General features: G+C 40.4%; 1 protein-coding gene across 1 annotated transcript; it reads right to left on the bottom strand.

Annotated features, from left to right (window-relative positions):
- Positions 1-425: 425 nt before the first annotated feature.
- Positions 426-17307, bottom strand: SPCS2 (signal peptidase complex subunit 2). The gene is made up of 5 exons (XM_081100070.1): positions 17173-17307; positions 9517-9600; positions 8790-8950; positions 7239-7373; positions 426-1167 (listed from the first exon to the last, which is right to left on the bottom strand). Exons 1-5 carry the CDS (start codon positions 17281-17283, stop codon positions 981-983), a joined length of 678 nt encoding a protein of 225 aa, XP_080956196.1. The 5' UTR covers positions 17284-17307; the 3' UTR covers positions 426-980.

Below are 17307 nucleotides of genomic sequence, written 5' to 3'. Positions count from 1 at the left end.
CAGAGGCAGAGCTGCCTCAAACAGATTGTCAAACTGCAGTGGGAAGGCCGGGGAGGGTTGGGGGGCAGGAGGGAGGGGAGTAAGAGATCAACTAAAGGACTTGTATGCATGCGTATAAGCATAACCAATGGACATAAGACACTGGGGGATAGGGGAGGCTGGGGGACTGTCTAGGGCGGGGGGATAAAATGGACACATATGTAATACCCTTTGTAATACTTTAAGCAATAAAAAAATTAAAAAAAAATAAAAAAAAAAAAAAAAAAAAAAAAAAAAAAAAAAAAAAAAAAAAAAAACTCCAGTTTTTCAAATCTTCTTTTTATTGAAAAAAATTTTAGAAAATGGCAGTTAATAAAGGACACAAACAAATCAGCAAATCAACAGGGATATACTAGTGGAAAGCATAGACAATATAAAACTAAAAATGTCATTGGCTTCTTTAATCGGTTAAGAGCACACAAAATGTAACAGGCAGAGGGTCTATTTTAAACAAATTAAAAAGCTGGGTTTTTCCCCAATTCACCTTGTCAGATATATACACACCACAAAAAATGGTGTGTGAAGATGTATACAAGTAATTGTATCCTGAGTTAAGGATACAATTAAAACAGCTATTGAAACAGGAATTAACACAATAAAGTCAGCAACAGATGGACAATTTTAAAAACTGAGTCTTAATACTCTGCATGGCACAAAGCTATACTATTCTGCTAGATATGAAGGAGAAAGTCTGTTCAGTTTTTAGCAAAAATGCTTCTCCAGAAAAGCAAATGAAAACAGTGTAATCAGCAGACCAAGGAAGCTACAGCTAGATATCAGAGCTATAATTTCTCATATCTCAGATAGAAAATCCTATTTATCCAGAATGGACTAAATTTCAGGACAAAACAGTAACATTTAACATTTTTTACATTGCTTCTTTCCTTCTCACCCCGTAATTTTGCATGATCTTGCAAAAAGATGGCTGCTTTTAGAATTGGCTATTTTATTTTTCTTTCTGTGGCAAGACTGTCATGGAGTCTTGATATTTCAGGCTCATATGCATCCATGACCAGTGTCCCGCTGTGGTCAAAAAACTTAGCAATGGACCTGGTGAACTCAGCTTCCCGCTGCTGCTTTGTTCTTCCACTGATGAAGGTCAGCTTCAGAGTGTATTTGTCATCAAACCTAAGCAAAAACAAATCAAAAACCATAAAAAACCAAAGGAAGAGATTCACCCAGTAAAGGCAGAGCACCAAGTATTTTCGAAGAATAGAGGTGAGAAGCCTACACAAAGATTTCTCTCAGAAAACTGCCTTCAAGATACAAATGTTGATTCATAGGTGTTGCTTTGTGTTCCTCATTTAATTCCTGTGTACCTCCTTTATCTTGTCATAAACTGTTAAGCCATATGGAACATCTCTCACCTCTGGACTTTATTACTTGTTGTGCTAGAAGCGTCTTCCTAGGAGCCACTTCTCTCCAATCTCAACTGACTGGTTCCCATCCTATATAGTAAAAGGCTAATATGCAAATCGACTGAACAGCAGAACGACCAGTCGCTATGACACGCACTGACCACCAGGGAGCAGACGCTCAATGCAGGAGCTGCCCCCTGGTGGTCAGTGCGCTCCCACAGGGGGGAGCACCACTCAGCTAGAAGCTGGGCTCGCGGCTGGCAAGCACAGTGGCACTGGTGGGAGCCTCTCCCACCCCCCAGGCAGCGCTAAGAACCCCTCGGGGGATGTCTGCCTGCCAGCAGCTCCCCCAAGAGGGTGCAGGCCGGGCTGAGGAACTTTTCCCCCTCCTCCCCGCGCCCCTGTGCACAAACGTCGTGCACTGGGCCTCTAGTTTGTTAATATCAGGTCTTAAACTTCTCTGAGAAAGCTTTCCCAAATTAGGTCAGATGTCTCCCCCTTGTCTTCCACAGCACCATCAATCAATAGTCAAACACTGAGTGCCTATCATATGCCAAGTTCAATGACAGGCTCCCATGCTATCAATGAAATTACCTATAGAAATAATGTTTATGTATTTGTATTCTTTTTTTTTTTTTGGTATTTGTATTCTTCACTGGACTCAGAGATTCTTAAGGGAAAAATGTTTGTCTTGTTTGTATCCTATTCTTAGCTTGGCACTTGCTGGGCAATCACATTTTTGTAAGTAAATGAAGAACCTTTGTTTTCATAGGTGCTTCCCAATTCCAGGCTGCTCAATCCTTAGACCCTGTAATCAATCTAGCTCCATGTTCTACCCTGATGCTAGGTAAGGGATGTCTTTTGCTCCATGAACTCTAGAGATTCCTTAGCTACACCTTAAGGAATCTTGAAGGCCTTTACTATCTCCATCCATTTAGAAAGGTTTATAACATCAACCTCTGGCGGGCTCACAGTCTTCCCCTATTGCCACCTGTTTCTGCCTCCATTTAATTAGGACAGATTCAATGGACTGTCAGGCTGGAATTACCTTTAAAGGAAGCAGTTGTTTTAGCCTGTTCCTATGCATTTAAAATAGGAAAACTACCACCTACTTTTCAGGATCACTGTCATGGTTAAAACAGTGCCTATCATTAACCAGTGTTGAAAAAAAAATCATAACTTAATCACTGTCATCTAGCCAGTTATTTGTCACACCTAGAGAGCTAGGAGTGAAGACCAACTACTGCTGATATCACACCAATATTTGGACTTTTGGATCCAGTTCCATTGGCAGTTCCATGGCTTTGATGGCAGAACATGATCTGATGAGTTGTGATCTAATGCATTTTAGAAATAGTTAATGACTAATTCAATAAATATTTTATTCAGCCCCAACTATGCATGTCAGGCAGTATTACATGCTAAGGACATAGAGCAGTAAACACAAGGACAAACCTGTCTTTGAGAACTTTAGTGTGTGTAAGGAAACCAACAATAAAGTAAAAAATACGATGCTTGAGCAGAGCCCTAAAGTAGGAATAATAAAGCTACCTGAAAAAAGACTATCCAGGCAGAGGAAACAGCAAATGCAAAGGTCCTGAGACAAGAACATGCCTGGAATGTGTGAAGAACAGAAAAGAGACCAATGAGAAAGAACATAACAGAGTAGGAGGCTAAAAGCCACAAGAGATGAGGGGTGTGTATGCATGTGTATGGGGTGCAGAAAATAAATAAGTATGGATTTCCAAGCTATGCTTAATTTTTCAGTTTTTGTTTTTTGTTTTTTTTTTCCTATGAGTAAGAGTTTTGAGCAGGGGACTGAGTTGATCTGCCTTAAGTTTTAAAATGATCACTCTGCCTGTTGTACTGGGAATAAACTATGGGCAGGGAGAGCAGCTGTAGAGGTCCATTAGGACATTATTACAGTAGCCTAATTGAGAGATGATGGTAGCAGTGGAGATGTTTAGTGGTCAGAATGAATATACTTAGAAGGTAGGGCTGACAGGATTTGTTGGAAGAACTGAGAGAGAGAAGTGAGGTCAGAGTTCTGACCTAAGTAATTAGAAGGATGGAGTTGCCATTTATTGAGGCAGGTTTAAATGAGGGATAGCAGAGTTATGTTTTAGATGTGTTCATTTTGAGATGCTCATTAGGATCCAGTGTTAAATAGAAAGCTGGGATAATTCAGAGTAGAGGGCTAGGATGAAAACTCAGATTTAAAGAACTTCATCATATCAGGGGTCCTCAAACTACGGCCCGCGGGCCACATGCAAATACAAATATTTTATTTGTTCCCGTTTTGTTTTTTTACTTCAAAATAAGATATGTGCAGTGTGCATAGGAATTTGTTCATAGTTTTTTTTTAACTATAGTCCGGCCCTCCAACAGTCTGAGGGACAGTGAACTGGCCCTGTTTAAAAAGTTTGAGGACCCCTGATATAGATGGTATTTAAAGTCTTGAAAGTCTAGTACGTTTACACTTAATGAGTGAATATAGAGAAGAGGTGCTGGGAACAACCACTGGTCGCATCTCAAATTTAGAGAAAGGGAATAATGAAGAATTATAGGACTAAGAAACCGACATTACAGTAAGAAGAAAATTAGAAGATTATGGTATCCTTGAAGCCTGTTTTAAAAAGAAAGAAAGTGTAACAAGGAGAGAGTGATCCACTGTGTCAAATGCTGCTGATAGGTCAAGTACGATGAGGAAAGAGAAGTAAAGAGGAGCAGATCAGAAGATAAAATGGGAGAAGAGGACAAGGGGACAGAGAAATGGGAACACTGTGCGAGGAGAGTAAGGAGAAAGAAAACAACTTTTTTTAGTTGGAAGAAATGAAATGACAGCAGGTTTGTATGTTAGAAAGAATAATTCAGCAGAAGGAGAAACATCAAGTGGATGAGAAGGGGTAAGAATCTAGCGGACAAATGGAGAGGCAGCATCAGACAGGAACTTACAAAGGCGGAATATGATGAGCAGGTAATGATGCGAGACTTCCCGTTGCTTCCATCTTCTCAGGAACAAAAGAGACTGAGAGTAAAGGCGCAGGAGGAGAGGAGGAGGTTTGAGGGTAGAGAAGATATGAAAGATCCTAGACAGTGAGAGAGTAACTGGACTACAGAAATGCCATGGAATCTAAGCTGGGTAAGGAGAAAGTGAGGGGAAGGACAGTAAAGTGAAAAGGTGGCAGGCTCAATGGAAGCCAATGGAACTGAGGAACTGTTAGGACAAGAGAACTACAAGGAGATAGACTAGAAAAATACGAAGTAGTGGCCAGAGGGTGGGATACTTAAAACTGAAGTTATTGAAGGTACTTGCCTATCAGTAATAGCAAGGTCTAGTATATGACCAGGGAAATAAGTGCTAAAGACTTGGTAGAGCCCAACCGGCGTAGCTCAGTGGTTGAGCATCGACCTATGAACCAGAAAGTCGCAATTCGACTCCTGGTCAGGGCATATGCCTGGGTTGCAGGCTCGATCCCCAGTGTGGAGCATGCAGGGGGCAGCTAATCAATGATTCTCTCTCTTCATTGATGTTTCTATCTCTCCCTCCCTCTCTGGGCAGTGGGGGGGATGGGGTGGGGGTGGGGTGGGGGTAGGGGGTAAGACTTGGTAGAAAACAAGATAACCAAACAGAAAAGAGAAAGTAAAACTGAGAGGCTGAAGTACTAGAATCATCATCCACTAAGATTTCTGGAAAGAGCTATGTTAGAGAGAGTATCAATGAACCAGAAGCTTTCTTCAAGTAAAGAGAAGTGGGTCTATATTTAACTGCAATCAGAAGGAAAAGAGGTGGCATTATTTCCTCTCCAGAGACATCAATAATGTGGCAATTGGTAAAAATCAGAAGGAAATATGGAAAAATCAGAACCCTCATACAAAGCTAGTCAGATTGTAAAATGGTGCAGCTGTTTTGGAAAACAATCTGGCATTTCCTCAACCAATTTAAAAAGAGTTAAAATTGGATCCAGCAATTCCTCTCCTAGGTATATTACCCAAAAAAGGGCAATGCATATCCACACAAAAATGTACATAAATGTTTAGAGCACCATTATTCATAACAGCCAAAAGATGGAAACTCAAATGTCCACCAACTAATAAATGGGTAAGCAAAATGCAATATATACATGCTGTGTATTGCATTCTTCAGCATAAAAAGGAATGAAATATTGACACATGCTACACCACAGATGAACCTTGAGAACATTAGGCTAAGTGAAAGAAGCTTGTTACAAAAGAAAACACATGTTATAAGATTCATTCATATGAAATATCCAAAACAAGAAAGTCTATAGTGACAGAAAGTAGAACAGTGGTTACTTAAGGTTGTGTGGAATGGGAGGATAGGATATAGCTTTCTTTGTGAAGTGAAGAAAATGTTCTAAAATTGATTGTGGTGACAACTGTAAATATCTGTAAATACACTAGCAACTACTGAACTGTATACACTTTAAATGGGTAAACTGTATGGTAGGTGAATTATAATTCAATAAAGCTGCTTAAGAAAGACAAGTCAGAATGAAAATAATGAAATCAAGATGATATAGGGTCTAGAATTCTGCAGCTATGTTTCAGTGTCCTGGCACAGGCCAAAAGGGCAGCTAGGAGCACTGCCAGGAGGAGATAAGAACTCAGCTGCAACATCAGAAGGAAGGTCTGCTTCTCTTCACAGGCATCTCAACAAGTTGGTAATGAGCAGCTTTTTTACACTGATGCTGTACTTACCTTCTATTTGTGAATAACTGTACTTGTAATATGAGAGCCTACTACATGCTAGAAACTGTACTATGTTTTTAGGATTATGACTAAGAGCATGAATTCTACCCTGGCTGATGTGGCTCAGTTGGCTGGACATTACCCTGTGCACCGAAAGGTTGCCAGTTTGATTCCCGATCAGGGCACATGCCTGGGTTGTGATTCGATCCCTGGTAGGGGGCGTGCAGGAAGTAGTCAATCGATGTTCTGCTCTCACATTGATGTTTCTCCCCCCACCCCTCCTTCATCTCTAAAAAAATAATCAATTTTTAAAAAAATCTTTAAAAAAAAGCATGAATTCTTGGCTCAGGTGTGTGCTGGAATATTTGGTGGAATTCACTTTTCAGCTGTATGACCCTGAAAGAATTAACTGGACTCTTTGGGCCTGTGTTCTTATTTAAAAAAGGAGTTGTTCTAAGGTTTATATGAGATAATGTACTTAGCACAATAACCACTATACGCTCAATAGAAATTTGCTATTATTATAACTAGTAACTCATCTTCTGAACAATGATACAAGTCATTTTTGACCCTCCTAAAGCTCAAATAGTTTACATGACATACCAGAAGTCACACAGCTGGAAATAGATGAGCTGGAATTTGAACCCTATTCTAGATATCTAGAAAAATCTCAGCTGTCAGCTGGACAAAGTTATACCTACTGCTGGTCAGAAACAGACTGAATTGTCCTCTGAGTTGCCTGGTACATTGCTTCAGAGATTCCTGATTGCAAAGAAGAAATGGAAGCTAATGGAATTCTTCAAAGATAACTGACTTTACACCTTTGGCCTTTATAAGTCTGCACCCTAATTAACTCAGTTAATTAGCCACAGGAAAAAGAGAATAATTCTTCATTCTCCACCGAAGTACTTTCCCCCAGAGTTAATCCTCAGAGCATATCTGTGATAATACAAGATCAGAGCTGCAATGCTAAGAAAAACTTTATAGATCATTCATAATCCTTTCTTCATTTTACATGACTAGTATGATCTGCGTAGAGTAGGCATACAATAGTCTGTTGCTGAAAATGACTCAACACCCAGGGAAAAGCCAACACCAGGATTTAAGAATCTATGAGGATAGTCATACCTTTTGAGACTGGAGGACAGTTGCCAAATATCATCAGGATCCATCCCTGTAGGATCTTTCCTATGGGCCACGAGAAAGATGCTCTTCTCCTTATACGAGGTATAAATGGTCAGGATCCCCATCATCACAAAATAGGTTCGAATAAGGTTAAGGGGAAAAGACACAAACATACTCACAAAAGAGAACTAACACATATTGACAAGCAAGGGCTACAAACACCACTAAAGATTTCTGTCTTGCTGTAAAAACACTGACTATTTAGCCATTTCATTTTCATCCTTATGTCTATGTACCAAGAGAAGCAAGGCTCTCAGGTTAGAATACTTCAAAGGGGAAGAAAGAAAATCAGCTCTTACCTTTTCTGTTCAAAGGGGAAATTCAAAAGGGAAGGGCATAAACCGGCTCTCATTTTTTCTGTTCAATAGTAACATGTATAAGAAGATCCTGTTACCTAGTTTGTCAAGACTTGGGCTTATTTCTCTATAAAATACAAACCTAATAATCACAGTGAACTTAACCAAACTCAATCAATTTCATGAGTCATTAAAAGAGAAGATAAGTGACTTCAGATTAACTTACTATAAGAACAATTACTTCATATACATGGAACTTATTATATTCAGTTTCTGACAGTATTAACTACTATTTTGAGAACCTATTATGTGCCAGAAATTGGCATAAGAGCTTTGTATACACTGTATAATTTAAATTGTATGACAGTGAGAGGCAGGAAAGTATAGTGAAAAATTTCATAATGAGATGATTTGTAGATGCCACGTGTGGGGACTATGATTTGGGATCAATTTGGATAATAGCATTTTTGACCAGAACGTGATTTATTAAATGGCTTGCAAAATACCTTTGAAGAGAAATTCCCAAAGTGAAGACTTTAGAAATATTTCAGATTGTGGTAACACTGTTAAGAAAAGTAAACTGCCTACCAAAATGATAATTCTGAGTGTATATTACCCATATTTACAAATGAGCAACATTCAAACAGTTCCAAAAAAGAGTTCTTATTAGCACAAGATCACAAAACCACCTGGATTTCGAACCCAGGTTTCTCTAGTTCCACAATAGGTTCTTATTCCCACTGTTACACAAGCCACACCTATATACCTCATGCTCAGTAACTCCCAGTCCAGCCTCCCAGCTTCAAGGAAACCTGACACAGATCTAACCTTCAATATCTGATCCTTTCCTAATATCCTGGTATGAGTGGCTTGAAGCAACCTGGTCTAATGGGAGAAGTTCTAGACTAGAAATAAGAAGAGCTAGGTCATCATTATTGTGTTTTGCTATCAGGTGCTCACACCTGGATTATGACCTCTATTAATAACTAAATAGAATTAAAGATAAAATAAACATATTAAATCTAAAATGTCAGTGATAATTACTAGATAAATTTACAGATTTCCATAGCTGATAATATTAAATTCTAACATTGGCAGATCCCCAGATCAAAGTTTGTTTTTTTGGAAACAGGGAGGTTAACAGTAAAGATTTTAAAACAGTCACTAGAAAACAAACCTGAGTATAAATAAAGGATATGATATGACACACAACGCCAAAACAGGCTTGGACTCTGGAAAAGGGTGCATATAATCCCAAATCAAAGCCACTATGGCAAAGAAACAGGAGATGGTACAGATGGTGAGGCGACCGTCAATTAGACCAAAATTCTCCACATACTTGTACTTTTCCAGAAGTACCTAGTGAGAAGAACAAGGAATCAGGCTAACAGGAATGCTTCCTTCCTAGAACCTGCTTTTATTCTTAATTTCCATGATAAAAGCTATATTGGAATCATATAAATTACATGGTAGTTCTTTCTAATCAGAATTTTATCATTCCAAGCAAAAGGACTCAAGCTGTTTATAACAGATCCCAAAGAAAAAGCTCATCAACTTCTCATATATTTTTTAAAATCCTCAACTTATTCCCTTGGATGAAACTAAAATAGAGAGATGACCAATCATGGATCAATGTGTTATATTCCCTCAACCTTCTTGGCTCTTAGCTAATTAACCTAAAAACAACAGATTAACAGCTTTCTGAAACTGAAATGTTAGAGAACTTGAAGAGGGGTGTTAGGTGGCTAACATTTACATTTTTACACACGCTCCCGCACATACACTATAAGGATTTTAGAAACTGCTTTCTGGCTCAATTCCTAACACTGGAAAACTAAGGTCATTCCAAGCGATAGACGAAAAAGATCTTGCAGATGAACCATCAGCTGTACACACACTAACAGACCCCCACCTCAAGAAAGTACCTTTTTGGCAGAATCATCCAAAGAATTTTTCACAGCTGATCCATCCCATTTGTCAATTTTTACAGGCTTATCATCAATCTTCCACTGTAAAATAAAGAGTTGTACATCAAGAAATATGGCATCTTACTGAAAGTAAAATGAACTACTTCCTTAAGGACATTCTTAAGTATAGTACCATTTACTCTTTATCTTCTGATGTTGGACATCTAAAAGACAGAACACTTAGAAATGAAGGTGAAGGAGTCTAGTGTCACTAGAATCAGGTGGTGCTCAGGATGTTGCCAGTCTCCATGCTGAGAAGTCAAAAATCTATAAGCCCAAAACCACAACGCTTACATGGGCTAGAGCAGTGATGGCGAACCTATGACACGTGTGTCAGAGGTGACATGCAAACTCATTTTTTTGGGTTGATTTTTCTTTGTTAAATGGCATTTAATTATATAAAATAAATATCAAAAATATAAGTCTTTGTTTTACTATGGTTGCAAAGATCAAAAAATTTCTATATGTGACACGGCACCAGAGTTAAGTTAGGGTTTTTCAAAATGCTGACACGCCGAGCTCAAAAGGTTCGCCATCACTGGGCTAGAGACTACAGTGTGAACTCACACATCCCATTCCTGTTCTGCCCAAATGTGAGTACAGAAAAGATCTCCACTTGGTTATCCTTTCATTTGTGACCACAAAATTCGGGAAATATATATCTATGAACTTTCAGACACTAATAAAATGAGGAAGGTCTCCTTTAATATACTAGTATCTTCATCGGCAAACAACTTTCATGTTTTACCAGCATGTTTTAACTATAGGAAAACAGCAAATCCAGTGTAATCTGTTGGAAAGAACATTTTGAATTAAAAACCAAGTTATATCACCAGTGAGTTGTGACTTTTTGGACAAACCCTGCTTCAATTTCCCTCATCTGCAGAGGCTGAAAAAGGTTACCAAACGGTGCGCAACTTAGAGGCAAGTGATTCTCGCACACATTGTTGGCAGAAATTCAAATGGTGCACACCTACAGAAGACAACTTAGCACCTTGGATTCAAGTTCCCACTTCTGGCATTTTTCCATATCCACATCGACATGAAATAATATACAAGGCTATAAACATAGCACTATTTATAGCAGTAATATTATTATATAGTTATCACATATAAAATAGATATATTAGACCATTTAAACAGAGATGGCAAGTAGGCAGTTAGATATGTAAGTCTAGGGATCAGAGGAGAGGTCCAGGTTGGAAATAGAAATGTGGAAGTCATCAACTTACAGAATATATTTAAGCCATGACACTGGAATAAATGTAGATAGAGAAGAGGGCCAGGGACTTGCCAATATTTACAGGCCAGGAAGAAGACAGACTAAATAAATTAAATAAACAAATAAATAAACAAACAAACAAATAAATAAATAACAGAGAGACCAGTGAAGGAGGAAGAAAAGCAAGAGCAAGAAGTGTTCTTGGCCCTGGCCGATTTGGCTCAGTGGATAGAGCGTCGGCCTGCGGACTCAGGGGTCCAGGGTTCAATTCTGGTCGAGGGCATGTACCTTGGTTGCGGGCACATCCCCAGTGGGGAGTGTGCAGGAGGCAGCTGATCGATGTTTCTCTCTCATCGATGTTTCTGGCTCTCTATCCCTCTCCCTTCCTCTCTGTAAAAAATCAATAAAATACAATTTTTTAAAAAAACAAGTGTTCTTGAAGCCACATAAAGAAAATATTTCAAGAAGGAAGTGATCAATGAGTCAAATATTACTGAAAGGTTGAGTAAGTAATATGAAAAACTACTATTAAGATTTCATAAGAGGGAGACCACAGCAGAGAAATGGTGCAGACAATAGCCAAAAAAGGGACCTGGGCAAATGGTAGTTATTAACTTCTGTATTATCACTGAGCTACAAAATGGTGAATACGAAGTTAATAATAATATCAATAATTTGAAGCTTCATACGTTACTCAATAAGCACTATAGAAATTTTAAGTTTAAATTAAAATTTAAAATTCACATACTGTAAAACTTGCCATTTTAAAATGTACAATTCAGTCGTTTTTTAAATTTAAATTATTCTCACAAGGTTGTGCGACTATCACCACTACCTAATTTCAGAATACATTCATCACCCAAAAAAGAAACCTCATACCCATAAGCCAGTGGTTCTCAACTTTCCTAATGCCGCGACCCTTTAATACAGTTCCTCATGTTGTGGTGACCCCCCATTTCATTGTTACAAATTGAACATAATTAAAGCATAGTGATTAATCACAAAAACAATATGTAATTATATATGTGTTTTCCAATGGTCTTAGGCAACCCCTGTGAACGGGTTGTTTGACCGGCAAGGGGGTCACGACCCACAGGTTGAGAACCGCTGCCATAAGCAGTCACTCCCATCCCAGCCTCCCTTCAGCCCTGGCAACCACTAATCTACTTTTTGTCTGCATGGATCTGCCCTTTCTAGACATTTTATATACTAAATGGAATCATACAATATGCAGCCTTTTGAGACTGGTTTCTCTCACTCAACATAATGTATTGAAGGTTCCTCCGGGTTGTAATAACTATCAGTACTTTATTCCTTTGTATAGCCAAATATTCTATTGCATGGATATACAATATTTTGTTTATACATACATCTATCAACAAGTACTTGGGGAATACTTGGGTGGTAGCTACCTTTTGGCTATTGTGAAGAATGCTGCTATTATAATTTGCATACATGTTTTCATGCAAGACTTACATTTTCAATTCTTTTGGGTTTATACCAAGAAGTGGAATATGCTGAGTCATGTTAATGCTATGTTTAAGTCTCTGAGGAACTGATATGCTGGTTTCCAAAGTAGCTGCATCACTTTACATTCCCACCAGCAATGTAAAAGGGTTCCAATTTCTCCACATCCTCCTCACCAACAATATTTTTTTAATTTTTTATTATAGTCAGTCCAGTGGGTGTGAAGTGGTATCTCATTGTGGTTTTGATTTGAATTTCTCTAATGACTAATATGTTGAGCTTCTTTTCATGTGCTTATTGGCCATCTATAGATCTTCTGTGGAACTATTCACGTATTCTTTTATTCTTTTTAAAATTGGGATTTTTATTGAGTTATATAAGATTATATAGTCTAGACCAGTGGTTCTCAACCTTCTGGCCCTTTAAATACAGTTCCTCATGTTGTGACCCAACCATAAAATTATTTTCGTTGCTACTTCATAACTGTAATGTTGCTACTGTTATGAATTGTAATGCAAATATCTGATATGCAGGGTGGTCTTAGGTGACCCCTGTGAAAGGGTCGCTCGACCGCCAAAGGGGTCGCGACCCACAGGTTGAGAACCACTGGTCTAGACACTAGACCAGTGATGGCGAACCTTTTGAGCTCAGCGTGTCAGCATTTTGAAAAACCCTAACTTAACTCTGATGCCATATCACATATAGAAATTTTTTGATATTTATTTTATATATTTAAATGTAATTTAACAAAGAAAAATCAACCAAAAAAATGAGTTCGCGTGTCACCTCTAACACGCATGTCATAGGTTCGTCATCACTGCACTAGATATATGATTTGCAAATATTTTCTCATTCTGTAAATTGTCTTTTCACTTTCTTGATAGTGTCCTTTGACACAAAAATGTTTTTAAATTTAAAGTAAAAACAAGGAGTTTTGAGATACTATTAAAGTTTAGTTTGCAACACAATGTTAAAAAATCCAGCACCTTATTTCTTGTTTTGTTTTTAATCCTCACCTGAGGATATGTTTTCCATTGATTTTCAGAGAGAGTAAAAGGGAGGCAGGAGGGAGAGAGAGGCATTGATGGGAGAGAGACACATCAATTGGTGCCTTCCTGACCGGGTCCAGGGGTAAAACCCACAACCCCAGGTATATGCTCTTGACTGGGAATTGAACCTTGACCCTTTAGTGTGTGCAGGCCAATGAGCTAACCACTGAGCAAAACAGACCAAAGCAGCACCTTGTTTCTTTAAACACACACACACTTACAGTAATGCCATAAAACTGTTCGTTGTCTTTGTCAGAGCTGGGTCAGGATACAAGCATACCATCCAGAAGCCTGACAAACTAAGATTCCATCACTGAGAGTGAATGGAGAAACATGGTTGGTAGGTGGCAAAGCCAAGGCTTAAGCCCAAGACTTCCAATCTCAAAACAGATGTACTTTCCACTACTACATTAGCTAGCACATGGCCTGCTCCAGAATGAGAGGCAACTAAGTTCTCTTACTTAGGTAAAAGAACTGATTAACTGGGGAGGCCAGGTTCTAGATCAGTGGTTCTCAACCTTCCGGCCCTTTAAATACAGTTCCTCATGCTGTGACCCAACCATAAAATTATTTTCATTGCTACTTCATAACTGTAATGTTGCTACTGTTATGAATCGTAATGTAAATATCTGATATCCAGGATGGTCTTAGGCGACCCCTGTGAAAGGGTCGTTCGACCGCCAAAGGGGTCGCGACCCACAGGTTGAGAACCGCTGTTCTAGACTGACACTAACTCACTGTGTGGTCTTGGGCAAGTTGCTTCTTTTCCCCTCTCCAACTGTATCCATGTCTACAAAATGAGGAGGTTGGAACAGATGAGCTTCAAGATCTCTTCATTAAAGCATTTTAGAGAAAACACTATTGATTAAGAAGAATAGTTAATAAACAAATAAAAAAAAACCTTAAGATGTCAGAACCAGAAGAGATTTAAAAAGTCATCTAGGACAGTAGTTCTCAACCCAGAAGTAATTGTTAAAACGTAGAGGAAATAAATAGCTATGTGTGAAAACACGCAGATGTCCAGGCCCCACATCTAGAGAATCTGACTCAGGTCTGGAATGAGGTCCAGAAATCTGTATTTTTAACCAGGATTCCAAGGGGGTCTGATGTAGATAGTCTCCATATCATGTTATGAAAAATATTATATAGGAGGATGAGCATCCACAATATTTACATAAGAAAATTTAAATTCAGGAATACCAAGTAACTTATCTAAAGCCATGCAGCTTTTATCATGCTACACTAGAACTTAAACTTGTCTTTCTTTTTACATTAATCCCTATCAACTATTATGGTATAAGGCAGCGGTTCTCAACCTGTGGGTCGCGACCCCTTTGGGAGTCAAACGACCCTTTCCCAGGGGTCACCTAAGACCATCAGAAAATACATACATAATTACATATTGTTTTTGTGATTAATCACTATGCTTTTAATTATGTTTAATTTGTAACAATGCAATGGGGGGTCACCACAACATGAGGAACTGTATTAAAGGGTCGCAGCATTAAGAAGGTTGAGAACCACTGGTATAAGGCCTTACCAGAAGGCTTTTAATTTTTACCTCTCCAAACTATCTGAATAATTTTCCTAAACCCACTTTAATCTCAAAAACCTTCAACAGCTTCCTGCTACTTCAAGCAATCCATGCCCTCTTTTTTTAAATTTATTTATTTATTTATTTATTTATTTATCTATCTATCTTTGATTTCAGAGAGGAAGGGAGAGGGAAAAAGACTGAAACATCAATGATAAGAGAGTCGCTGACTGGCTGCCTCCTGCACGCCCCCCTACTGGAGATCGAGCTCACAACCCGGGCATGTGCCCTTGGCTGCAATCGAACCCAGGACCCTTCACTCTGCAGGCTGATACTCTACCCACTGAGCCAAACCAGTTAGGGCCCATGCCCTCTTCAGTCCCATCACTACAGGTTTCTTACAGAACAGTCCAATCAACTCACTACCTAAGAAACATCAGGCACCATCTGTGTAACTTTGCTCAAGGACATTAACTGGTATATGCCTTCCCTCGCTCTCCCCCCCCCCCCCAAAAAAGTCCCCGCTCCACTTCAGACAAGAGGTCATCCCCTGGGGCCTTACCCCCTTACCAATTAGAACTCAGGGATCATTTTCTCTCTCTCATTTGAACTTCTGTAAAAAGTACACAACTGAATACACCAAAAACATCTATGTTTAATATTCTGCATATCCCAGGTCCTATACTCATCAATACTGAGTACTTTCTGACAATAAGATTCTTGATTTATTCCTAGGCCATCACACATGTGTATTAGACATTACAGGTTATGGAGATCATTAATGCATATCATCTCATTTGATTCTCCCCCAAACCCTAACACTTCAGATGAAGAAAGGGAGGCGTAGTGAGGTTAACAACGCATTCATACAGTCGGAAGGTAGCTACTTCAAAGCCCACATGTTATGATTCCCAAATCCAGGTTCTTTCAGTAACACCAGGGTGCCATACACTTTTCAGTGATCACTACCTTAGCAGAAAGAATGCCCCGCTTAATGTTTGCTGGTGGTAATCCAACCAGAGGGAAAGGCAAACGCAGTCAATAGGGTGAGCACAGGCTGTGAGGTGCTCACCCGGCAGGAAGGCAGGATTTGTGCATGAAAATGACCATCAAGTCCCAACATTTTCGCATGTTTGAGGGCAATGTGCTCTGAACCCAGCCCCCAGGACACATTCTGTCCCTTAAGAAGGGCTCAGAGTGTGAGAATTATGTCATTCAAAACCGACGACACCAAAAGAGAAGCAAAAAGACCAGGACCCCTCCATGGGATACCTACTCATTTCTCCAGCACCTACCATGTGTCAGGCACAGGGAAGTCCAAAAGCTGTTTTCCATTAAAGTAAAAAATACTGACTACCGACTCTATCAGAAGACCCACACCTAACATTTCCCATCAAACTGGCCCGGCCCAGGGCCCTACAATGAGAACTGAAAGGAACCTGAAGGCGAAACCCTCCTTCCAGAAGAGCAAACACACAGGAAGAATACGCATCATCCAAGGTCACACAGTCATTAACTGGAGGCAGAACCAGGGCTGGGACGCAGGTCTCTATGCAACCGTTTCGTCCAAGATGCTGTGCTCTGCAAAGGACAAGAAAGCACAACCCAAGAACGGAGTTTTCCTTTTCCTTTTCTTTTCAACCCTTGTTGCCAGGACCGTAGTTTTTAAAAACGTGGCTGGGCGAGGGGGGAAGGGGCAAAGCAGGAACAAGCAGCGAACTCGCGAATTCGATCACCTCCCCTAGACTCTAGGTCCTAGAGCACGTGGAAGCAGAAAGGGAGGGAAATGGGGGGCGAGAGAAAAGATAAATCCTAAAGGCTTCCCGGGGGTCCAGCAGGGGAAGTCAGTACTCAATTAAGTCCAGTACTCGGGGTGTCCGTGACAAAACGCCCAGAAACGTGAACCCCTAGCGATACGCAAGGGTGGCAGTCGTGGTGGGGAGCTCAGGGACTCTCGCCTTCCAGCGGACGCTCTCATTCCCTCGGGCCTCCGCTTTCCCCGTCGGTGAAATGGGCACATCGCGCAGGAGCCCCCGCACCGCCGAGGGAGAGCGACGGCCGCGTGGAAACGTGGGAATAATGGGGTCATCTACCCTGAGAAGCGGTGGTGGCCAGCATTAAAGGACCAGGAGCGCGTCCGAGAAGGAAAGACCTAACGAGGAAAGAGCCCGGGTCTGACGTGGGGAGGGAGCGGGCTGTAAGCGCCCGTCGGGTGCCCATGGTGGGCCAGACCCGTACTCCCCCGAGAAACCTGAAGGAAAGGGGGGCGGGGATGGGAAGGTGGGCTCGCCGCCCCCCAGGCCTCCGCTGGCCTGGACCGTCCCCCAGAGCTGTCTCCTCACCTTGTCCAACAAGCCGCTGCGGCCACTGCCTGTCCCGCAGCTAGAGCCACCGCCAGCCCCACTACTGCCTCCGCCGCCACCAGATCTCCCGCCCTGTCCAGCCGCCGCCATCTTGTGTGCCTCGGCGTCTCCCTC

Source organism: Myotis nattereri, assembly GCF_964212035.1.
Source record: "Myotis nattereri genome assembly, chromosome: 9".
In the NCBI taxonomy this organism is placed as follows: Eukaryota; Metazoa; Chordata; class Mammalia; order Chiroptera; family Vespertilionidae; genus Myotis; species Myotis nattereri.
Note: the sequence above shows the minus strand (reverse complement) of the source record. Positions and strands in the feature narration are given on the sequence as shown.